This window comes from Alligator mississippiensis, chromosome 1, assembly GCF_030867095.1.
Source record: "Alligator mississippiensis isolate rAllMis1 chromosome 1, rAllMis1, whole genome shotgun sequence".
Lineage (NCBI taxonomy): Eukaryota > Metazoa > Chordata > Crocodylia > Alligatoridae > Alligator > Alligator mississippiensis.
Genome location: NC_081824.1, coordinates 292,201,302 through 292,227,300, shown reverse-complemented (window position 1 = coordinate 292,227,300; position 25,999 = coordinate 292,201,302). Strand labels below are relative to the sequence as shown.

Below are 25,999 nucleotides of genomic sequence, written 5' to 3'. Positions count from 1 at the left end.
AAAAGTACCCAGAAAGCTGATTTTCAGGGAATTTCCCTTTTGGAAAGGGAATTCCAGGCTCCTATAAAGCCAGCTTAATGGCCCTCTGCGCCACCTTGTATTTTTCCCACCACTATAATTCTTCCAGCATTTGGGTATCACCAGAAGTAAGGACACCAAGGCCATATCCCACTTCCATCTAGCACTCCAGAGAGCATGAGGAAAGATCATGTGTATTTGCTCTACTGCGTAGGCATTTCCCCTGCACACGGGATCCTCAGAAGGCTGTTTCCTTAATGATCAGGTTTACAAGTCTTTTGTACCAGCCTGGAGGGGCACTAGTAAGTCCAAAAGTCTGAGCTGAAGCTTTTATAGACTCAGATGTTACAGTAATCTGTAATAATTACTCCTGCCACAGTTATGAATATTTGGAAATCTACTCCCCAAACCTCATGCTTCACAAGTAAAACTTCTCATGTCAAGCTGATGTCATCTGACCTCCGAACTGTTCCCTGCCCAGGGCAGGTTGTTGGACTTGATGATCTGTTGAGGTCCTTTCTGACCCTAGCATCTATGAATGTATGAAACCATTAGACAAAAACATGCGGCACAATTTATGAACCATACAAACATTGTCAAATTTGTGAAGCTGAGCATGATTCAGGAAATGAACAACCAATTTGTTGCTTACACGTTAATGCTAAATTATTTCCACTATATTTTAGCATAGAGCACATGTATTTTTAGGTACTCATGACACTACAAGTTTTGTGCTGCCTGTTGTATTTCTGAATTTTTTTTAGGCTGAAAGAAGCATTAGAATAGGGTGCTCTTAGGGAAGATGAGATGACTCCTTGAGTAAGTTCCCAGTGTGGGTGCAATACTTTGCATGGGAGTGCTGTCATTAGATCCCCGAGTGCTGCCTCTCATTTGCCTTTAAGTATCAGATTTTGTGGAGGATACAGCTTTTCTCCATTCTTCTGTGATGCTTGTTGCGTGGGAGACCGAAGAACCTCCTTTTTAAAGTGATTGTAAGTAAAGATGGTCTAACAGGGCCCAGTGATTGGGGGTTTTTAACTGAAAAAAAATAGCATCAATTAGAATCTGCTTATTTTGTCTTAGAAAAGATAGGGAGTCTGTGCTTTAAACTCTTTGCTGTTCTGGACATTCATAGCTTAGACAGCTACTACCCTCTTTCTGGCTTAAGAAACTGAATGTTCCTGTTTATTGGCCAGTTGTGTGGTGTCGTCAGTGTGGTGTTGGGGTAGGGACAGGGTGCATCAATTTAACTTGAAGCTGCCTCTCTCCTTTCCTTTTGTGTTTGACTACTGAGTATCCCTCTCTCAGATCAGAACCACTTAGACTAGAGTAAGTATATTTTCTAGAGTAATCTGAGACTTTACATTCAATTCTAATGTACTAGCCTTAAAAAAAAAAAAAATCTTTAAAGCATACATTTCAATTTCTGTAGCTGGTTTTGAAACCTTGATCTGAACAGTCTAATGATTATGTCTGACTTTCTGTGGATGGGGGAAAAAGAACATGTTTTTTGAATATGACTTGCTTAGTTGTAATAAACAACAGTCTATATATATATATTTTTTTTTTTTAAATTAATAATCTTCCGTTATGGTTTACTGGCATTCTCACTGTATTTCTTCATTATGGCCAGTTGCTTAATGCTTTCTTCTTTTGCTTGGCTTAATTGACATATTAAACGTATGTGCCATAATTGATTTTTTATTTATTTATTTATTTTTGTCATTCCACCATAGGTGACACGTGTGAAGCTTTTACATGCAGAATTAATTTTTTCATTAAATTGAGCATAATGGATTTTATTTATACATATGTAACTTTGCAATATAGTGCATATTTAAAAAAAAGATGTAAATTTGCACTGCCTGTATTTTACTAGTTTTGTAAAGAAGCCTACTAACTTAGATAAGCTGAGAATAAGTTTAAAAATAAATGTATTTAGGTATGGGTAACTATATAATACTTAGCTCTCTGCAAGTATTATTTTCTCCCATTTGTGATTTGTTCATATTTTTATTCTTTTTTCCCGCCTAGTTCAGCTAATTTTGGTGTAACTGTTCAGTCTCTTAATGAGTCATCTTTGGCTCAAATTTTTTTTTACGGTTTTAGCATATAAAGTTGAGATTAAAAACATGCCATATTTACTTGAATCCAAAATGACTTTACATGTAAGACTATGCTCCAATAATTAGTTTCTACACATGGAAAACTTATACATTTTATTATAATTTTCCATGTATAGAATCTGATTATTGAAGGGTTGTCTTGAATTTATTTCCCCCACTGCTATAGCAGGGAAAGCAGAGGCAAGGAGATAGCCGTTGCAGCTCCAGCTCCAGAACACTGGAATTGCCACTGCCGCTGCTGCTGTGTGATCAGGTTGGGGTGAGAGCTACCATGTGCTCTGTGTCCCCGCTGGAATGGAGCCAGAGCCTCTTTACAGTACGGGTGACCAGAATCTGGAATAGATTTCCCAAGGAGGTGATACAGTCCCCAGTCTTGGAAGTCTTCAAGAGGAGACTGGACAGGCTGGGGTCATTTGATCTCAGCAGTATTCCTGCCCAGAGCAGGGGGCTTGAACTCAATCATCTTTCAAGGTCCCTTCCAGCTCTTAATTTCTATGATTTCTATGATTCTATAACTGACAGTAAAGGTAGGGGGGCAGTCAAAGGGAGGGGCAGTGGCTCCAACCCTGAGCGGAAGTTGGAGCCACAGCAACTGTCTGCCCCCTCCACCCCACCTTGTACTCAAATCCAGGATGAGGGTTTTTTTTCCACGTGTTGAATGAGGGGGACACCTCACCTTGGATTCAAGTAAGTACAGTAATAGAATGGTATGGTTGGAAGGAACCTTGAGAATAATTAGTCACACCCTTTTTACAAATACTGGCTGCGCTATACCTGAAATATCCTGTAGAGGCTTCTTGCAAACCTCCAGTGAGGGAACTTCTATAACTTTCCTTCTTCTGAAAATTGTAGTCTTTCTGCCAACAAATTTCTTGTAGTTCTTGAATTAAAAAAGCTAGGATTGCTCTGTTTGCATTTCCATTTCTACCAAATCAAACAGAGAGAGAGTTAGCCATGTTAACTCTGAAGACAGGGTAGAGCAGTGGTCTGTGACTGCAGGTGCCATGGCGCCCTCCAAGGTTTATTCAGGTGCCTGTGCGCATTTTCACGATCAGTAAAAATCATTATTCCAAAAAAAATGCTGTCATATTGGCACCTGCTGCTTTTTAATTTAAATTCAGATGTGCCCTTGGGCATATAAACGTTAGGAACCCCTGGGGTAGAGGTACATTTTATAAACTAACTGATTCGGGGATGCATAACTCTCATAAGTAAAAACTCACTTCATCAGATACTCACCACAGTGTAACACGTGATTCCTTTAGAACAGGGATTTTCATTCTTTTTTAATAAGTGTACCCCTGGCGGGCGGAGAGAGGGGGTGGCAGCAGCTGCATGCAGAGCAGTGGCAGCACAGTGGTGGGCGGGAGGGGATGCTGCTGCATGTGAGCTCCTCCCCCCATGGCCAGGTGGCACCTATGCAGCCCACAGGGGTGCTGCTGCCCTCAGGCTCCCCTGGCCGGCCCTGCTCCTGAGAGGCAGCAGCACATGGTGGTGGGTGGCAACGCTCTGTCCCCACCTGCCCGTGCGTACCCCCTAGGGCCTTTCCAAGCACCCCTGGGGGGATGCATTCCCCATTTGAGAACCCCTGCTTTAGAGAGTGAGCCATTTCCTACACAGTGAATGTTCCCACATATGAGAGGTTTCCAGTGTCTTGTCGGTGAGATGAGTGGGCCTGTCCCTTTATAGAGCAGAGCTGTTACTGAAGGCAGAAGATGGAGTCTGGGTCAGGCTTTTAGCAAACAGAATTTCTCAGAGATTTTGGTTTGTGTGGGGGTGAGCCACGTGAACCGTCTGGTTGATTGTCTGAAAACCTGTTGTCCAGGTTTAGCTATGTGAGGTCACTTTTAATTTTGAACAAAAATATGTTTCTGCAGAAATAAGTTCACTAATAATTCTTTCTTACCATTCAATAGAAGTACAAGCATGTTCAAATTAAACAGCATGCCAAATGTTTTTATCAGTGCTCTTCTTTGGTAGGAACGGCACACATTACCAAAGCAGGTCAATGGCTAGCTGCTTCATAGAAGAAATGCAAGGAAGCAGACAGGGGTTAAATGTTATATTTGCTAAGATTACAACACAGTGACTGTTTGTTCAAATTGTAAAATTCTTATCTAGTCTGTTTTGCTTCTCTTAATGAATGTGAGATGGTTTGTACAGGAAAGGCACAAGACCTCCTATTGACCACGTGCAATTCTTTTAATTGAATAAAATTGATTATGGTTTCTTGCCTCTAGAAATGCCTTACCTCCCTACTCCCCTCCCTCCCCCCCCTCCAAATTAACATGCTTGGACTAAAAGAATTTTTAATACTTGTATAAAATGCTGATTTACGTGCATTATGGTTTAAAGCATTAACTTGCACTCTTTCTTGACAAGTACATTTTACATACAGGCTCAGCACCACCAGTTTGGAGCTATTGATGTTCTGCCTAAATGAGTTCTGCCTCATCATATATGGCTTCTACAAATGTAAACTGTTACCCTGGACTGCTGCACATATTTTAAATTATTCTGTAGCTTGGAAATTTAACCTTTACTTTTCAAGACAGTGCAAAATGGAGAATATCTGCTTATTTCTATGAATTGCTTTATTTTTAGATTAAGTTTTCTAAAATATCACAAATATGGTGAACAACTATTTTTTTATGATATTATTGTAACTAAGTTTTTTTTTTTTCTTCTTCTTGTTGCAAAACCTTAGTTTTACCTTGCAAGATACTGAGTGACCTTAACTCCCAGTAATTGCATGTAGATTATTATTCTTTCAATGAGTCACATCCTAAATCTGCTTGAAACCACGTGGAGTGTTTCCACTGATTTTTCAGGCAAATTGAATCAGACCTAGGAGCAGAGGTCAAGCAGCAACTTGCTTCAGATGGCCCTTTATTTTTAGCAGGGTTTTTTTGTGCTCCATATGTTCACCTATGAAGTTCTCTTTGAAATCTGACTGCTTCCTCTTGGAGTAAGGAAGGTCTGGAAGACCATTATCCTGTTTCAAAACTCTTACCGTTTCATTTTCATAAGGTATGAGGAAGACGTTCTGGCTTAAGAGAAGTTGTGCTATACTAATTAACTTAGCACTGACATGAAACGCTCTGGAGAGACTTTGTCCCCAACATGCTCAGACTCTTTTGAAATTTAATTAAGCTCATAAGTTACATCCTGGTAACTAGTGAACATTTTTTATATGTATATCATGAAGCCACTGCATAATTTAGAATATTTGGCTGTGTGACAACAAGAAATGGTATAACAGATCATCTGAAGGTTTGTGCTGATGTGCTTAGTAGAGCTCCCTGAAGCTTACATAATATCTGTGCTGCACCTTTCTGAGCCAGTGCTCCCCATAGTGTGTTTTCATAGTACCATTTGTATGTACAAAATGGTAGGAAAACAATTACTTGAAATAGGCAAAGTGACATCTGCATCTATGATCAGTTCCTCTGCTGCTCTATGGGGCCAAGCTGTTGAATGGTGAATGCCGGCAATAAGTTGTTGCTTTTCTGATGTTAGTATCATAATTGGTTGTTTTGTATATATTCTGTTTTAAATAGACTGATGGCTGATCGAGTGCTTGTGATTGGCAGTGGAGGCAGGGAGCATGCTCTGGCCTGGAAGTTAACACAGTCTCTACACGTAAAACAAGTGCTTGTTACTCCAGGAAATGCAGGAACAGCTGGAGATGGGAAAATTTCCAATTCAGGTGAAAAAAAATACTAAGAGAATTTGAAATATATATTGGACCATGTAGCACATACACATTAAATCCTAAATGCTGGTTTCAGATTATTTTTTGTCCGTGCTATAGGAATTATGTTTAAGACCATAATTCCTTATAAAGGTAATAGACATAGCTGGATGTGGTTAAAAAATTATCTGAAAGTGAAAGTTATAGTAAGGCTTTGTATCTTATATAAACATTAGTTTCCTCCTCCACAGCTGAAGAAGAAACTGATATTTAATATCAGCTGTGTTGGCTAATGCTTTAGGACTGAGGAGGCAAGACACCATCCACCTGTACAGTATATTAATCTCTGAACACTGCTACCTCTGCTGTAAGTGTTGGACTTGGGCTAAAGTAGTGACTTAAGCCTCCTGCTTCTCTGCCCAGGTGTGTAGCAAAGATCAGGCCCCAAAAGACTATCAGAGGACCATTGAGATATTAAGATATATAATTGTACCTAAGGCAGTTAACAAGCCTTTTGATAAGATTTCTTATCCGTGCTCTACACTTGAGACAGAAAGATTAAGAACAATATCCAATGATTTTTCCAAGGTCCTTTCCAGCCTTATAATCTATGAAGTCAAGTTCTCCAGTAATTCTGGGCCCCCTTTCAAGGGTTATAACATTTATAGCTCCTGCTGGCTTTAGCTGGAGTTGTTTGGGCTCACTGATTTTGAAAAATAGGCCCGAGATATTTGAAGCTGAGCATCCTTTGAGCCTGCTTCTGAAATTGTTATTCTTCGCAAGTTGCCCAGTGGCACACAATGAATCAGTAGGAAAACTGGGATAGTTACTTAGTAACCCTGAGTCACAGTCGCTTTTAGTCCATTAGACTACACTGCCTTCAAAAATCTCTTTAACAATATGTTTCACGTATTACAGTGTTATGTATTAAAAATTATAAAAACATGCAAAATTAAGATAATGTAGTATATGTGTAGACATACATTATGTACATACGCTTGCTATGTTTATATTTTAATGCAACTAAAATCTACTTTTGTCTTATGCACCATGGAGGAGACATGATTCCTGGCAGGATTTTGTCTTTGTACAGTATATGGCAAATAAATTCTGTTTACTTACACCCCAAGAACCCTAAAGTGGATTTTATTGGAACCTTTATAGTTTCATAAGTAATAGATTTGTTCTGTTTGGCTGTTTTTTGAGAGTGTCGAGGAAAGGAAGAGTATTCACATGAAAATCATATGATCTCTTTATATCCACAGTGTCAAATGAAAATCTTTGTCCCTGTGTTGAAATTGAGTTAAAGCCAGATTGCATGAGAAGCTAATTATTAAACGGTGTATTTATTTCAAAGAATATTTTTTCTTTTTTAAATTCTACAATTTTATGTGACTTCAATAAAATGTATAAAGAAAGGTATTACATCTCCATATCTGGAATAAAAGTTACAATCCAGAAAAGCACTCGAGCATAGGCAAACTTTTAAATGTCTGAATAGGTACCTTGAAGTCAGATGGACAATTATTCTTTTTCTGCACTGAAGCCTCATTGAATCTGCTTTGGGTATGCCCCAAATAATTTGTCATTTGGCATATGCTTTATTACTTCAGTTCAGAATTTAGAGTGTATGGGGCATATTCACTATTCAGATGGTGTAAATGGATTAGAAACTGGCAACTTCTTGTTAGGGATTCCCCACAGTTAGCGAGGAATGAGCAGAGCCAGCTCCTATGACCATCTCCCCAAGATAAATTTGCTTGGGGCCACTGAATGGCCAGAGGCTTCAGTAGAGGACATACCCACTCCCTGTGTGGGACTCCATGTTTAAGATTTTGTTCTACCTGTAGACCAGTGGTAGATCTTGGAGCCTCTTGTGGTAGATCTCAGAGCCTCTTGGAGTCAATCCAAGGCTGGGGTGGGGACTGAGTACCCACGTGCATGCATGTGCATGCCCCAGCCCAGCAGATGAGTTCATGGTGGCAGAAAGGGGAGGGGGCTAGATCGAGGCCCCCGTGGTGAGGGACAGTGCCGCAGAGGCAAGAGCAGTGGTAAATTGAGTGGGGCCCCAGCTGGGTGGGACTTACCTGCTGGGGAGGCATGCCCCCAATTCATTTTTTCTCCCTCTGCCTCAATCTGCCCCCACCCCTTCCTTCCCCACAGACTTACCTGCGGGGGGGGTGGGGGATGGCAGCAGCGGCACATGGTAGATCTTGGGTTGCTTTTAAATGCCAAAGGTGATCTCCTACTTTAAAAGGTTGGAGACCACTGCTGTAGACAAACCTATTTAGACCAATGTTCAATAGAAGTAGAGATGCCATGGAAGAGAGGGAGAAAAGGATTAATTGTGTTACGTTCCAACTAACAGTAATGCCATCATGGATATTTGCAGGGTAGTAACACTGCATCCATCAAAACAAACAAAAACAGGAATTTAAAGCAAAGTATCCCAGAAAGGAAGGGATCTACACTTCGCTCCCTGTTTGTCAAGTAAGGACAGTAGCTTCATGCTCCGCTGTCACTCCCCTTTCAAATGACCAATCCGTCTCGGATTCAGTTCAGAACATTTTTTTTGACTGAGTTTGAAAGTTCATGTGACTCGGCCAACCTTTAGACCTTGGATTTATTTATTGTTGATAAAAGTCATGGAATTACATTGCCTTTGTTTAAAGAGCATGTCCTACAGCTTGATAATTTGTCTTTCCTGGAGGCTTTCTTTTTTAATTCCTTTTTTTTTTTTCCATACTGTCCTTTAGATTTCTCCTTGTACAAACCCCTAAACGCCCCAAGTGCAATGGGAGAGATACTGATGTGCTTAACCACACTGAGTGGTACTCATCCTATTAATGAGTTCTTCCTAATTTAAGGAAACATATCAGGATCTAACTCGTTGTAAGATTTACACATGTTGGCATCTTGCCATTCCAGATTAACAGTTGAGCTGTTTCATAGTAGTTAGGTCAGGAGGGACCTGATGAGATCATCTAGCCTGACCCCCTGCCACAGGCAGGAACAAATGCTGGGTTCACAAGACCCCAGACAGGTGATCATCTAACCTCTTTTTGAATTTGCCCAAGGTAGGGGCAAGGACCACCTCCCTGGGAAGTTGGTTCCAGATTCTGGCCACCCTAACTGTAAAATATTGCCTTCTGATCTCTAACCTACACCTATTCTCCATCAGCTTATTACCATTGTTCCTCATCACCCCGGGTGGTGCTGGGGAGAATAGGACTCTTCCTATTTGCTGATGATCTCCCCTGATAAGTTTGTAGGCAGCCACCAGGTCCCCCCTCACCCTCCTCTTGCCAAGGCTGAATAGGTTCAGGACCCTCAGTCTCTCCTCATAGGGCCTGTCCTGCTGCCCTCTCACCAAATGGGTGGCCCTCCTCTGAACTCTCTCCAGGCTGGCCACATCCTTTTTGAAGTGTGGCGCCCAGTACTGGACACAGTACTCCAATTGCGGCCTGACCAATGTTGCATAGAGGGGGAGTATCACCTCTCTGGACCGGCTTGAGATGCATCTTTGGATGCATGACAAGGTGTGGCTGGCCTTTCTGGCTGTGGTCTGGCATTGGCGGGTTATGTTCATCTTGGAGTCAATAATGACTCCAAGATCCCTTTCTGCCTCTGTGCTTTCAAGAGGGGAACTCCCCAGCCTGTATGTATGCTGTGGATTCCTTCTCCCAAGGTGCAGCTCCCTGCATTTGTCTACATTGAACCCATCCTATTCTCGTCTGCCCACTTTTGTAGTGTGTCTAAATCTAGTTGCAGCCTCTCTCTCCCTTCAAGTGTGTCCACCTCGCCCCACATCTTAGTGTCATCAGCAGACTTGGACAACATGCTTTCAGCCCTCTCGTCCAAGTCACTGATGAAGATGTTAAACAGTGCAGGCCCGAGGACTGAGTCCTGGGGGACTCCACTGCTCACATCTCGCCAGGCTGAGTACGACCCGTCCATCACTACTCTCTGGGTGCGCCCCATCAGCCAATTTTTTACCCATCCAACTGTGTAGGCATCAATGCCACAGTCACTTAATTTATTGATGAGAATGGGGTGAGAGACAGTGTCAAAGGCCATCTTAAAGTCTAGAAAGACTATGTCCACAGCAACACCATCATCCAAGAATTTAGTTACTTGGTCATAAAAGACAATCAGGTTGGTCAGGCAGGACCAATTTTCCTGTTGTTTAAGTATATTAAACTAAAAAAATCCTCTGTCTTTCTATTATCTGATAATTACTGTTGCTTAAAACCTAATTTAACTACAGATATGTCCCCTTTTGTATCATTTTACAGTAATTTCAACTGATGACCATGTTGCCCTTGCCCAGTTCTGCAGAGACCATGAGATCAGACTTGTGGTGGTTGGCCCAGAGGTTCCCCTTGCTGCTGGTAAATTTCAAATAAAGTATTAATTTTATAAACACTTATTAATGTATAATTCATTTATGGAATATTTCTTTTTAATTAATTTTTCCCAACATGGTGGAGAAATGGATTACTGCAATTTCACTGTTGACAGTAGTTATTTAGTTACAGGCTTTCTGTGAGAGAACATTATCTAAGTACCTTACAAACTTTTATGGATTTTTTTCTCAAAACATTGTGGGATTTATGGTGGGGCTGTCATAAAGTATTAACATTCCCATTTTCAGGTGGGGTTCTGAGCTAAAGGGTGAATCAAGGCATGAGTTTTAGAGGTGCTGTAACGTCTGTAGAAGTCCATGGGATTTGTTGGCTTGGTCAGCATCTGTACAAATCAGACTTCAAATAACTTGTTCTAAGTCATACAGACAGTCAGGAAACTTGCACTGAATAAAAGTTGGGATCTTTCTTTCCTTCCTTTTTGCAAAACTGATTTCATTCATATCTTAGAGGGCATGTCTACATGAGGTGCTTAATACTTAGTAGCTTAATAACACTGTGCAATAGCGTGCCAGGCAAAAACCATGCCAGTATGCTACTGCATGGTAGTATGAGTGCTACTGTGCAGTTAGTGTCACTAAAAAACTGTGCACCGGCACTACTGCCCAGTAACTGTAGTTACTATGCATTTAGTTAGTACATCATTAAGCAAGTAGTTACTGTGCATTTACCTTAGTACTTGCTTAATGAACGTGTAGACATGCCCAGTAAGAAGTATTTCTAGGCTGCCTAAAAATTAGATTTGATATTGTTCCAATTGGAAGTCAATAGCAAATCTCCTAATGTCTTCAGTGAGTGGAGATTATAACAGTTTTCCCTATTAAGATTTGTCATGTCCTTAACTATTTGTGAAACCCAGGCACTTAAAATTATGCATCTCAATTGTTGCTAACTTTTTTAATTGAACTTTAGTTAGTCTGGGTTTTTTTTAATGGTGGTCTGGGAGTCCATACCTTAAGGTTCTTGTAAGTCTAAAGGTTTGATCCTCTCACATGCTCAGAAACTTCCAACTTGTATAGAAACAACCCTTTTGGGAGAGGACAGTAGTAAAGAAAAAAGGAATTTAATCTCTTGAAGTGTTGCACCATGTGACTGTGGTTCTTAGATTCAGACAACTTGTTCTCAAGACAGATTCTGAAGTCCAAATTGCCACCTGACAATTACAGCTAACAGAGCTGCTGAGGTCCATCTGGTCAATGCCCACAGTTCCCAAGATGCATCAGACAGACTGTACAACATTTGTGGCCAACACATAAGTCAAAAGCAGAGCAATTTCATAATGTTTTTGTACTGTATTCCTGTAATGTTTTTAAAACCACCTAAACAGACCAAATAACTTATATGTGCTTTTGATAGGAATTGTTGATGACCTGACAGCAGCAGGAGTAAGATGCTTTGGTCCAACAGCAAAGGCAGCTCAGCTAGAGTCCAGTAAAAGCTTTTCCAAAGCTTTTCTGGATCGGCATGGGATTCCAACTGCACAATGGAAAGCCTTCACCAGTCCTAAAGAAGCATGCAGCTTTATTACCAAGTAAATTACCTTTCACAGTTAGAAGACTTTTCTTATTACAATATTGTGCGTATAGTATGCTTGCTACTGAGAATTGGCAACCTAATTGTCATTCATTTTTCAGTAATGGCACAATGTCCAGATATTAAAGAGGTGCTCTAAAATAACTCTGCAAAAATACCACCAATAAGAGCTTTATGTTTACTGCTCCTCAGTTAAGTCAACTGATCTCAGTTTACAAAGAAAAAGATGTTTTTTTCTAATTACCAACCATGGAGTGGTCATATTAGATTCTTTCCAGTTCATGTCTGTATGCAAATGCCAGTAATGCAAATTCTGCACCCAAAGTTTACTTAACAATTCTGTTGATGATCAGCTTGTTCATCCTACAGCAATAATGCTACTACTATGTAAACAGCAATAAAATGTTCTTCCCCCTGAAAAGTAATGAGCTACCATCATGCAGAAAAAATCATGCATTGGACTAAGGTAATGGGAGAAGGGATTCAATTTTGTGTACTTTATTTAAATAATGTTTAATATTAAATTGTGGCTGTGATAATAAGTATTTGACCTTTGATTCTCCATCTTCAAAATCCATACAAAGGGTAGAAGTTGGCATTGAATTAGTATCATGCTGACAGTTTATAATGAACATTTTTTTTCCAGTGCAGACTTTCCTGCCCTGGTTGTAAAAGCTAGTGGCCTGGCTGCTGGCAAAGGGGTAATTGTGGCTTCTAACAAACAGGAGGCTTGCAAAGCTGTACATGAAATCATGCAGGTGAGTTGCAAAGCTGTATAAAGACTTCTAATTTTTTTGTGCCAAATGAATGTATTTCTTCCTACACTTGGCAAAACTTCTACAGTGTTCTTTTTTTGCAATACTCATTAGGCTAGCATCAACCATATTCCTTTTAAAAATGTGCATGCTATTTGAGTGTCTGTGAATGTGTATAATATGTATTCCTCCAGGAAATTCTTTCTAGTCACAATTTGTACAGGCTTGAATAATATCCTGATCCTGTGCTTACTTGCTTCCTTCTGGATTTACTTTTTCTCCGTACCTATGATTCAAAATCCAGTAAGACTAGAGTTGCAATTTCTGTAATTGTTTTATTCAAGGGCATGCTGAGAAAACAGACCAGTCACTAAGATATCTTTGCTTCCTTTTAAGGAACCAGGAAAAGGGACATGTCTCCCCCTAAGCAGTCATGGATGTAGAGTTAGGCCCTCAAATGGTGTCAATAAGCAGAGCTCAATCAAATTCAGCAGAGTTATACAAATTTACACTATCTAATTCTCCAAACAAAGTTCTATTCAGTGATGTCTGAGACCCATTAATGTGTCTTGGCAATGCACTATGATGTTTGTACTGCTGCATAAATACATGTCTGTATGGAAACATTGAAAGGGAATACTGCAGAGTGTTCTATATAGATGCCTTTTCTGACAGTTGGCTTTCTCCTCTGAAAGGCTGAAAATTGTTGATCTAGTCTGAAGTAGTACTGGTTCAGAACTTCAAAAGAAATGTAAAGCATGGTTAATAAATAACTTCACATGTCTGTTGATTTTTTTTTGTGTGCATTTTATAAACACTAATGAAAATATCTGTATTAACGGAAAGATACTCAAAACTGAGGAAAGGAGCAAACTCTTTGCCATTGCCATGGTCTGATGTAGAGAAGATGGACACAGATTTTAAATCATTTTGTGTTTACTGGATTGGGAGGACTACAGGTGTCTGAATGTTATGTTAAAATTACTAAACAAAACATAGGAGAACCAAAGATACAATTTTTGCTTTGTTTTTGCAGGATAAGACATTTGGAGCTGCTGGGGAAACTGTTGTTATTGAAGAACTTCTTGAAGGAGAAGAAGTTTCGGTAAGTATATGCCCGATCCTTTTAAGAGTGTGGTTATAATTTACTGAAGCAACACTTAGGGAACTATAAGCATCTATACTTGTGCTCCACGGTGGAGGGGAGGGCACTGTTGTGCCTTCAGTGTCATAGATTTCATAGATTTCATAGACATTAGGGCTGGAAGGGACCTCGGAAGATCATCGAGTCCAGCCCCCCGCCCAAAGGGCAGGACGTCAGCTGGGGTCATAGGATCCCAGCAAGATAAGCATCCAGTTTCATCTTGAAGGTGTTCAATGAAGGCGCTTGAACAACCTCCGGCGGCAGGCTGTTCCAGACCTTGGGGGCTTCGACAGTAAAGAAATTCTTCCTTATGTCCAGCCTGAAACGATCTTGTAGTAGTTTGTGACCATTTGTCCTCGTCATCCCTTGGGGTGCTCTGGTGAACAAACGTTCCCCTAGATACTGGTGGTCACCCCTGATAAACTTGTAGGTGGCCATCAGATCACCCCTGAGCCTGCGCTTTTCCAGGCTAAAGAGCCCCAGGGCTCTCAGCCTGTCATCGTAGGGTCTGCTTCCCTGACCTCTGATCATGCGCGTGGCTCTTCTCTGGACTCTCTCAAGCTTCTCCACATCCTTTTTGAATTGTGGAGCCCAAAACTGGACGCAGTACTCCAGCTGCGGCCTCACTAAGGCCGAGTACAGGGGGAGAATGACGTCCCGGGATTTGCTTGAGAAGCATCTATGGATGCAAGCCAGCGTTTTGGTCGCTTTACTAGCCGCAGCATCGCATTGCAGGCTCATGGTCATCTTGTGGTCAATGATGACCCCCAAGTCTCTTTCTTCCATAGTGCTAACCAACATAGCACTGCCGAGCCTATAAGGATGCTGCGGGTTTTTTTTCCCAAGGTGGAGAACCTTGCATTTGTCACATGTATTCAGCTTCCCATGCTTCGAAATAGTGGCATTGAACTAAAAATCATTCAATGAGCTTTAGTTAAAGTGCCCTCGCCATCATTTTGAAGCGTGGGGCTACTGAATACATGTGATGCAGAAGCTGCTGGAGCGTGATAATTAGCACACGCCTGCAGTCTTGCAGCAGACTTGATTAATCTAATTAGCACACAGATAGAGCAGATCTCCATCATGTATACATGCTCTTAGGTACCAATTTTCTCAGGTGATGCTGCACAGGTAGTCAGCAGTAAGGGCTAACATGGATAAAAGTACAGTTTTAAAAATTGAAAACAAATCAGATTTTACTATCAAATAAGCTTATAACAATAAACTAATTTAAATTTGAAATTATAACAATCTACATCTCTGAATCTCAATTGGTGTGGCTTTAGAGCAGCTAGCCCTTAAAACTGAGAAATGTTATATTTTCTCATAACTGATGTAAATGAGAATAAAGGTTGAGAATCTGGAAAGATGGCGTGGCGATTTGATGCACTACATCACAGAATATATGGGAATTGTCTTGGGTTTCTTGTTCTGAGAACTGAAGTGAACTTATGTTAGATAAGGTACACATTAGCTTTGGAGTTGGTTTTATAAGCAGGTATAAACAGAAGACAATTAAAGTATTACCAGTAACTTTGGGGAAAGTTAGGTTCCTTAGTGGAAGGACAGAGTAGAGGGAAGGGAGTAAAAGTTGCTTAAGATCCTAAACAGGTAAGAAGACTCACACCAAAGAGAGTTTACCAATGAAAGTTTTTATTCCAACAGGAATAAGCAGGTAAGCTGGTGTCACTCACTATTGCCAGTCATACCAAATTCTACATCAGTTTCCTGACCTTTATGAAGAATTACAGATATCAGACATCTTGTTTAGCTTGACTTTATCTAAAATGAAAGGGGGCTCAGATTGACAATTCTATTAAGTGTATGCAATGCTCTTAACTAGCCACAAGAACTTGAGAGGATTTCCTGTGATTAGGGACCTACTTAAATCATGGTAAGACAAAGGGTTTTTCATGGCCTGCTCCTGGCATGCAGAGCCCATTTCACAGGCATTTTATGGCGGCTTCACCCCACACTGCTGATTAGCAGAGAGACCCTGCCTCATGATTTAGACTGGTGAAGAGGCCCTGGTGGAGGAATGACAAGGGGTTAGCTGCCATCTTGATTACTGGTTGTCCTTCGTGCCGCCCCACCCATCAGTGATGACTGGCAGAGAGGCCCTAGAAAGGGAAGGAGGGATGAGGGGACAGCAACTATCTTGTCTGCTGCCCTTTGTGTCACTCCACCAGCCACAGCCTTACCCTCCCAGCAGCAAGGACCAGTGGCTCCCACTGGGGAGCCAGCATTTTATTTTTATCAAATGTTTTTGTTGATTTCATGGACAATCCCAGATTTAGTCTAGGATTATTTATACCATGGTTCCTATATATGATATAAGAACAGAAGAAAGGACTTGCTCTTTGATAATATTGAAAAAGCAAAGATGGTTCTTGACTTGCTTGTCAAAAGTAAATCATCTCTCGTGACCGAGTACAATTTTTAAGGGGCTGATGGTACACGTTTTATGTTTTATTTCCCTACCTGCCCTTTAATGGAATTATGAAGTGTTCTTGCAAACAGTATTTGCAATTACTCAAGCAAAAAAATTATCAAGCTGTTTCATAGTAGTAGTAGTAATAGCTAGGGTCAGGAGGGACCGGGACAGATCATCTAGCCTGACCCCTGCCACAGGCAGGAATGAATGCTGGGTTCACAAGACCCCAGACAGGTGATAGTCCAACTTCCTCTTGAATTTGCCCAAGGTAGGGGCAAGGACCACCTCCCTGGGAAGTTTGTTCCAGATTTTGGCCACCCTAACTGTAAAATATTGCCTTCTGATCTCCAACCTAAACCTATTCTCCATCAGCTTATGACCATTGTTCCTCATCACCCCAGGTGGTGCTGGGGAGAAAAGAGCTCTGCCTATTTGCTGTTGATCCCCCCTGATGAGCTTGTAGGCAGCCACCAGGTCCCCCCTCACCCTCCTCTTGCTGAGGCTGAACAGGTTCAGGTCCTTCAGTCTCTCCTCATAGGTCCTGTCCTGCTGCCCTCTCACCAAACGGGTGGCCCTCCTCTGAACCCTCTCCAGGCTGGCCACATCCCTTTTGAAGTGCGGTGCCTGGTACTGGACACAGTACACCAACTGCGGCTTGACCAAAGTCGCGTAGAGGGGGAGTATCACCTCTCTGGACCAGCTTGAGATGCACCTTTGGATGCATGACAAGGTATGGCTGGCCTTGCTAGCTGTGGTCTGGCATTGGCGGGTTATGTTCATCTTGGAGTCAGTAATGACTCCGAGATCCCTTTCCTCCTCTGTGCTTTCAAGAAGGGAACTCCCCAGCCTGTATGTATGCTGTGGATTCCTTCTCCCAAGGTGCAGCACCCTGCATTTGTCTACTTTGAACCCCATCCTATTCTCGTCTGCCCACTTTTGTAGTGTGTCTAAATCTAGTTGCAGCCTCTCTCTCTCCCTTCAAGTGTGTCCACCTCGCCCCACATCTTAGTGTCATCAGCAAACTTGAAAAGTGTGCTTTCCACCCCCTCGTCCAAGTCACTGATGAAGATGTTAAACAGTGCAGGCCCGAGGACCAAGCCCTGGGGTACCCCACTGCTCACATCTTGCCACATGTGTTTTATGTGTGTTATTGCACATAAATGCATATAGGCATACATTTATCTGTAATTTGAATGGAAATTTATTTCTGTCACAGGGAAGGAAAAATAATGCACAAATGTCTACTACTTTTGGCATAATTTCTACAGTGGAGTATTCCAACTATTTTTGTGCCTCCTTTGTGCCATTTTTGCTATTTTTGCAAAATAATTTGTATATGATGGTGCTACAGCCCCAGTGTGGAGGACAACAACTAAAAGTATCTGGTTTCTTATATTCCTATGGGGAATGAAGTTTATTAAACTAAATTTTAAATCAGTAATTGTAGGTGCAGACAGAAGTGCAGCTCCCAGATGTAACTCAGAATGATTTCTGCAAAGCGTTCTGAGTTACAACATTACCCTGGATCAAACAAAAGTTCACTGCTGGTTCCAGAGGGGAGGGGAATCTGCGGGCTGGGAGCCTGCATCCAGGTTCCCATAGCAACAGCCACAGATCTCTGACAGTGCTCCCTGTTTTCAGATTGGGAGAGGGGAAAGGCAGTGGAGGGAGTTTGTTCTTGAGGCTCCCCAGCTGGTGCTGAAGGGAAGGGTGGGTGCATTGGAGCCCCCTCGTCTCAGGGGAGCCCCATCCTCCATGGGACTGGGGAGGGGGCGGAAAAACCTCCAGACTGAACTCCTTCTGCTCCCTTTCCCCCCTTCCATTCTGAAAACAGTGATAGGCTGGGAGCTCCCAAACAAAAGTTACAAAAGATGCTACATTTTGAAAGTCTGTATCTGATATCTCATGGAATCAGTTCATTGGCCTTTTTTTAAGCTGTCTGCAGCCCTGCACTTGCGTTTGGTCACAGCTATAGACTGCCTTCTGTGGCCAGATCAGGCAAAAAGTGTCACTTCTGTCTGCACCCTAAAAGGCTTGCTTGGGGCCTGATTTGGGTCCTAATTTCACTAAGTCTGATATCACTGGTTTGTCATACACATTCAGCTTTGGTTATTTGTTTTGCCTTACAGTGCTTGTGCTTCACTGATGGCATAACAGTTGCCCCTATGCCACCAGCCCAGGACCACAAACGGTTAATGGATGGAGATGAGGGTCCAAACACTGGAGGGATGGGAGCTTATTCCCCAGCACCACAGGTAAAATTTGATAATAGGTGGCTGCATGGATAGATCTAATAACTGAAAACTTACGTATATTCTTTGTTGCTTCATGGCAAACAGGAATGAAGAGAAAAGACTTGTTACAGATGGGGAGGGGGGTCAGATGCAATGAGTTGTGCTTCACTGAGCTTCACTTATTAATTTGTCTTTCTGAAGAGTAGGGCATTCTTACTTAACTACACTTTCATTGTGAAGGTAGAAGACTACATTTTATTTTGCATTTAAATTCAGTGTTATAAAGTCTTGGTTACCAGTACCAAGTGGTTGAAGAAACATTCTTACCTCTTGCCTGAGTGAGTTAGAATGATTAACCTATGCCATATCTTATGATTTTTGTCTCTGTTTGTTTGTTTGGCAAGTAGCTGTTATTTGCAGAAGGGGTTAGTTTACTTTCTGTTGATTCCTGTTGTCTTCTATCGCTTTTTTTATTTTATAAATGGATAATGAGCCACTATGTAGCTACTTTGAGTTTATTTGGTACAACTTGGTCAGTAATGGCTACTATGATGCTTTTTAGCTTGATTTGTCTTTATGCTTCAAGGTTCCTTGGGTGAATTTGATACCTTTTATTAGACCAACTTCTTTTTCATGTTGTACAGTTTCCATTTCAGACGGCTGAATTCGATATCTTCCATGTTGCAGGGGTTTGGGTTGTAGCCGTGTTGGTCTAAGGACATAGGCAGACAAGGTTCCTTGGGTGAATTTGATATCTTTTATTAGACCAACAGTCTTTATGCTTCATGCACTTACACATATGCTTAACTTCATGAAAACAAGCAGTTCCAATGAAGTCAATGGGATTACTTGCATGTGTCGACTTAAGCACGTGTAATTATAGGATTGCAACACTCAGTCAATACTGCAATATGCTCTTTGCAAAGAGATAAAAAGATAGCAAGTTTCTTTTGTCAAAACATGTATTGAACTGGGAAAGATACCTGCAGTTTCGTCTCATCTCTTAAAAGTCACACAGAAAAGTACACGTTGCTAGGTAAAATAATACATTAATTCTTAAAAGTACTGATATCTAATCATATTTTATTAGATTTCCAAAGACTTACTACTGAAAATAAGAGATACTATTCTTCAGAGAACAGTGGATGGGATGAAAAAAGAAGGAGTTCCATATATTGGTAAGTGAAAACTTTCTTTTATGTGATTCTTGTTAGTTGTTTAGTATCTTGAACAACTCTTACCCCCTCCTCTGTACTCTGCCCTTCCGCTAAATAATTAAACTTTCCCTGAAGTTATTGGTAATATTTTGATTACCTTCTTTGGAACTAGGTTTGATTCTAGCCCTTTGAAATCAGGGAGTATCTCTCCATTTCTGGTTACAAAGCACCCCAAGTAAGCAGGAAGATAATAACAGAATAGCATTTTAAAAACAGTCTGCAAAATTGTGTAAAGTTATATGCAACTAATATTAAGCGTAAATTATGTAGAGATGCAGATCATAACATTTCCGATTAGCTAAACATAGGTCAGGTAGTTGAATGCCTTTGTTTTCTTATTTGTACTCAAGTGATTGCATTATCAGATACAGATAATTGGAGATAACATTTTAGCAGTTTTTTTAAATTTGGGAAAAAATATTTGAAATCAAGGTATACTAGAGCAGCACTCTCAATAAATGTTACATTATAAACAGCTTTAAAACAAATGACCTTTACAGTCACCTAAATTACTTTTAATTATTCCCTTCTCTTCCCTTCTATTCTGTTCTTTATTTTAGGTGTGCTTTATGCTGGATTGATGCTTACTAGGGATGGGCCTAAGGTTTTAGAGTTTAACTGCAGGTTTGGTGACCCAGAATGCCAGGTGAGTCACTGCAATTAAATATAGTTTAGTGTAATGGGGAGCAAAGCCATACTTTCATCTGGGTTTCTTCATTTATTTCATTCTTAAGTAAAGGGATTTTAACTGAACACCTAATACTTAATTATTAGCTTGGCATTTTGGGGGGTGGAGGGTGTGGAATGGTTTATTTCCGCAACATAGTTTATTTGTTTTGAAATTAGAGGCAAATGATCTTGTGTATTAAGGATGTATTCCTTGCCAACAAATTTTCAGCACTGTACAGAGGTTCTGTAAAATTGATAATGTTCCAGATCTGAGCAATTTCCAGTCTAGAGAAAACGAGTGCTTTAAATTTCACAAGATGGTGTATCATGGCTGTCTAGATGGCAGTCCATGGGTTGCATGCAACGTGCGAGTAGTTAAAGTGTTAAGCTATGGCCCATGAATCCCTGTCACCTTTATCTCTTGGTTGCCCACAGGTCCAAGCACTGCTTCCCCCCATACCCTCTCTTCCCTACGCTTCACTGCCTCCCTTCATTGCCTGCTCTCCCCATTGCCTGCTTCTGTCAGGGCTTCACATTTTCTCCCCTTGCTGCTGTTTCTACTATTACCAACTCCTACCTGGGTCACCACTTCTCCCAGCTCCTACTTCTTACCTGTGCCCCTTGTAGAAGGAATGGCCTGCGGTATCTTGTGAATCAGAAGTTGGACAGTCCTGGTGTATCTTATTCACTTATGTATATAACTTTGGCTGTAGGCATTGGGTAAATTGGCATTGCCTAAAAAATATACCCTTAAGTGAGATTTAAATGATATCATAGGTTAAAATTTTAGCAGGATACTATTGGGTTAAAAATGACATTAGGACAGATTGTGATCCTTCTCTTTCCACTAATGAGAAAATACATAAGAATTTTTATTAGCTTTACCTTAATAATATACTGATGTAGAAAGTCACAATCCTAGCCTATTTTAAAAACAGATGTTTTTTACATTAAAGTTTGCTTTTAAGTTAATCAAGGGTGATAGTTTACTTGCATTTCACTCAACGTGGATGACAAAAATAGACTATCTTCACTTTTGCTCAAGTTCTACTTCAAATTAATTGTCAATTATTGGATCTTGCGTAAAATGTTTGAGTGGTAAACTCTTGCAGGAATGTTTATTTAGCAGTCTGTGGTAACTGGATTCTCTGTAGAAGTTGTGGGAATTTCTCTATTAGAGTTTAGTTTGATAAAAGTAATGTTCTGAAAAAGCATACATTTGGGAATTGATTCATCTTGGCAGTCTTTTAACTTTGTTATCTACATTTTGTAGGTAATTCTTCCACTACTGAAAAGTGATTTGTATGAAGTCATGCAGGCAACAATCAATACGAGATTGTCTAGTTCCATGCCTGTTTGGTTCGAAAACAGTGCAGCTGTGACTGTGGTCATGGCTAGTGAAGGTTACCCAGGAACCTATGCCAAGGGCTTGGAAATAACAGGTAAAGACAAGAGTGGCAACCATTTCCTGTTGGCACTCAGGAAATAAGAGAGGCTTATCTCCTGTTGTGCCTTTCAGAGATTAATCCATGTAATGCAAAGGTCTAGAAACTTCACAATTTATTATTCTGTTTGAGCAAAAGACAAGTAGATTTGAAGAGAGCACCACAGTTTTCTTTAGGTAAACAGAAAGGCTCTCTTAAAATTCAAATAAGGGCAAGTTTAAAATCCACTGCTGCATAACAATCCTTGTGTCCACAATCTAAGCATTTCCTAATTTCTGCATCTTTATGGTCTGTTTTCCTAAAGATGATTTCTTTTACAAGGTGGTATGTATAAAACACAAAAGGGTAGTACTTTACTTATCATAGACCACTGTTAGAATTTTGGTCACTTTGGATCTTAAGTAGGAGTACAGCAAAATACAATGCTATAAACATGTTTAAATGCCCCATTATTTGTCCCTGGACATTGAGCTAAAATTTGTTTCTATAAAATTTAGTTTTCTTTGCAGTAAACAGAGAAATTACATAGGGCTAGTACAAGAAATCATGCTTCTGGATTGGAGCATCCAGGCACCACCAGAGCACAAATAATTAATTATGATTAACATTTCTATTTCAGAATGTTTTAAGTGACTAATTCTTCACATTTACATTTGAAAAAAATGACAGGTCTTTCTAAGGCTAAAGAGCTAGGGCTGGAAGTGTTCCATGCAGGCACAGTAATAAAGGATGGCAAGGTTGTGACTAATGGTGGAAGAGTCCTTACAGTAACAGCTATTAAGGAAGATCTGATGTCGGCACTGGAGGAAGCCAACAAAGGAGTAGCAACCATACAGTTCAAGGGTGCCATTTATAGAAAAGACATCGGTTATCGGGCCATCGCTTTCCTCAGACATTCCAGGTATATATCTGGAGGCAGTGCCTTAATCTGATTTGTAATAATTATTGCTACCTCAAGCAATCAAAAGGCATTACTACTAGCTCAAGCAATCACTTAAATTGGAGTTCCCTAGTTCTTAATGCACAGAAGTTTCAATTTGCCCCACCTTCTTTTTTCCCCAGTTAATTGAAAGTATTTTAACTTTTGATAACAGAATGTTTTGCAAAGAATAAGAGCCTGTATTAGTAAGACAGTTGGTTTTACTGCAAGTGTACAGCTTCACTGATTAGTATATTGTAAAGCTATTCCTGTATAATTAATAAACTAAATAAATGAAAAAGGGTGTTGGTATGTAGTCTTATTTATACTGGTAGCAGAGTACAGCATGTGAAAAGTTACGTAAAAATATATAATTATATTTTTACTATAGTGTGTATATCAAATATTGATATCAGAAAAAAAGACAAAACTAAGGTGTGATCTTTTAAAGCATAGACTTGTAGCGGGGGTGGACAGAGAAGGGATATGAAGGCAGTTTTGATGATCCCTAGGAAATATAACAGCCCTTTGTGCTGGCCGTTAATGGCCTCAAGTAGAAAAGGCCCTGAGGAAGCTGTACTTTTTGTTGGACTTCAGACAGCTTCAAGTATTGGGGGAAGACACTGGTGATCTGTTGCACACCTTTACCCCTCTGGGCTTGAATTAAGGACAGGTCAGAAGGAATGAGGAAAGTGCAGCATTTTTATTTTGGAGTTGAATCTGCTGGGTGCTGAGAGGCTTAGATTCCCATAGAGACACTCCCATGAGGCACTGGCCACCTCTTCAGGATCATTTCCTTGATGTTTTCCTTTACTGATAAGACCAGAATACTTTTATGAAACTGAAATAGTCTCTTCTCTATAAAAAGCAGCTACTGGGCATATATTCAAGCTGAAAGTATGTTCAACTCAAGTCCTTAGATCAGTGGTTCTAAACCTTTTTAGATTTGGCGCACCTCTCAGTAGTTCTGAGGAAACTCCTCCTGATAAACTCAAGGCACCACTGAGAAAATAGTAGCTTTTAGTTTTCACTTTTTAATTACAGAAAAATAATACAGCAATTCTTATGTTGTATAAAACTGTAAAAGACCCATAGGGCAGAATGTCTTTTGAACTATGGATTCCTCTGCAAAATATCTGGGCTTATCTTGTGAATCATGTTTGTACACATAACAGTGCTGATGTCATGTGGCACTCTGTAACATCCTTGAAAGGATCTTAAAGCACCTTGGTTGAGAATCACTGCTCTAGATCAAGTCTAGTCCCCTGTTATTGCAGGAAACCATATCCTATAAACCAACTGGGCACCATTTTATAATGAGTTTTGTTGTCCCGTTGTGGGTTTGTGCAGAAATACGTGTGTGTAACTGTAGTTGTGTGATTTTTATTTTTTTTTAATAGCACTTTTTTCCCACCACAAGACAGTCTTTCTGAAACATGTGTCTGAAACCAGCCTTCACCTTTTGTGTAAAACGTAATGCTTGTTTTGGCTCTCTTTTCTAATTCCTCCATACCCTTTCAGCCTAGGAACAGTTATTCCTCAATTGAAGTCAGATAGATTTTGCCACAATTGAGCATTAAAATTACAATGACCACCCCAAAAAACCCAAAAAGTTTCCCTTTTGTTTGAATAGTTTACAAAATGATGTCTTGGAAAATAGGTATTATTTATATAATTCAGTTTTAGTTTATTTTTAAAGGTTTCTAATGTTCTCCTTTGGAGGTCTTCTGAGTACTTGTGCATGTGCTGTATTTGTTTCTTGATATCTGACTTGGTAGTCAGTAGGTCTATGATCTGCTCTTGGAGGCTGTCCTCAAGATGACTGGAATGGCTCACAAACTCCTTTCAAGTTAAGAGGCATTATTTCTTCAACACACCTGCTCTCTTTCTTCTGCCATATGTGTGATGTTAGTCTCAAAACAACAGTACAATGTATCAGCTTTGAATCTGAGCTGGCTGACAAGTTTGAGTTAGTTGACATCATAATTACTGTATATCTAAAGATGATGTGACTAGAAAACTCAATGTGTATAATAGGATCAAGATTGGATTCTTTATAATTAATCCCCATAAGCACTTCAATGTTGCAGGAAAGTAAAAGGCCAATATACTTGTGCAATTATTAATTGGTTCATTTAACAATTTTTAGAGGCCTGACCTACAAAAACAGTGGGGTAGACATCGCAGCTGGCAATACTTTGGTTCAGAAAATTAAACCCTTAGCAGCAGACACCTCAAGGCCAGGTAAGATTTATACCCTAATTCCTGTTATACTCATCTATTGACAATGGTTTGACCCTAAGAATAAAGCTAGTGCTTATTTTTTATGCTCTAAATTGAAAATCCAAGGTTAAACAAATGCCCTAGATACATTCAAAATCTAGAAAGCCCTAGGGATACAAAATTGCTTCTCAAAATGATAATGCAGAAAATATTGCCTGAAAACCAACCCCTTTGAAAATGCTGCTTCTGTCTCTCCCTGCTCTCAGGAGCTCTCAGGGTGCCCATACAATGCCAAGGAGTATGACCTAAATTTAATATATATCAGCAAAAATCGCACCACCTACTGGTATTTTTGATTAAATACATTATCAGAGCATGTGCAAAATGAACTATGCATAAATAAATGTTTTGGAGGTCAGTGGGATTTTTTTTTTAACTGAAAATGTAAAGCTACCTGTGACGTCCATGGGCCTCCCGTCCGGTACCGCCCTTCGTCTGGTAGCTCCTCCCCCTCGTCCCGCCTGCCACAACTTGGATGTTAAGTGATTCGAAGGAGGGGTTCAGTGGAGATCTTCTGCCAGAGGGGCTTGCCCGACGTAAAGGGAGGTACTCACGGTTGGGTCCTCAGGTGTTCCACGGGGCTCCGCCACCCCTACACCCTGTCCACTCGCCAACCGGTCACTTGTTGATGAGATGGTCATCCGCTGCTACTTGCAGCACTTCTTTCTGGCAGGCCTTCCCGAGGCCAACGGTCGTCCTCAGGCAGCCTGGCTCCATCTCCGCCTGACCCGGCCTCTAGCTCGGGTCCTTTCCTTTCTTCTCTCCCCTGCTCTCAAAAATACTGCTCCTCGGGAATGGGAGAACTTCCCGAGTTGCTGCTCTGCTCCCAGCAAATGCTGGGAGTCACTCCTCTTGCCCCGACCGGGGCTTCCGGCTCTCGCCTCAGCCGCTGGACTGATGCCCTGTTGCCTGCCTGAGGCTCTGGCTTTGGGGAAGCCGCAGCGGCAGCGACGTGCTGCATGCCTCCTCTCTCCTCCTCTGGCTTCCCCCTTACCGCGGGGTTTGTCGGGGCTTTTAAACTTCCCGCGGCAGCCACTGTGGCTGCCGCGATTGGCTCAGCTGCTCCCCTTGTTGCAAACAGCTGTTTAAACAGCCCGCATAGTG

General features: G+C 40.8%; 1 protein-coding gene across 3 annotated transcripts in view; it reads left to right on the top strand.

The window, feature by feature from the left end:
- LOC102567665 (trifunctional purine biosynthetic protein adenosine-3) overlaps positions 1 to 25,999 on the top strand; it is a 50,290-nt gene that overhangs the window by 3,611 nt on the left and 20,680 nt on the right. For all 3 annotated transcript variants that reach the window (XM_019476076.2, XM_019476075.2, XM_014598997.3), the window contains exons 2-12: positions 5,705 to 5,853; positions 10,134 to 10,229; positions 11,619 to 11,793; positions 12,442 to 12,553; positions 13,587 to 13,655; positions 18,258 to 18,383; positions 19,453 to 19,540; positions 20,140 to 20,225; positions 21,522 to 21,690; positions 22,363 to 22,594; positions 24,762 to 24,856. In XM_019476076.2, the coding sequence (XP_019331621.1) occupies positions 5,709 to 5,853; positions 10,134 to 10,229; positions 11,619 to 11,793; positions 12,442 to 12,553; positions 13,587 to 13,655; positions 18,258 to 18,383; positions 19,453 to 19,540; positions 20,140 to 20,225; positions 21,522 to 21,690; positions 22,363 to 22,594; positions 24,762 to 24,856 (1,393 nt within the window). In that variant the 5' untranslated portion in view covers positions 5,705 to 5,708. The remainder of the gene's footprint in view (positions 1 to 5,704; positions 5,854 to 10,133; positions 10,230 to 11,618; positions 11,794 to 12,441; positions 12,554 to 13,586; positions 13,656 to 18,257; positions 18,384 to 19,452; positions 19,541 to 20,139; positions 20,226 to 21,521; positions 21,691 to 22,362; positions 22,595 to 24,761; positions 24,857 to 25,999) is intronic.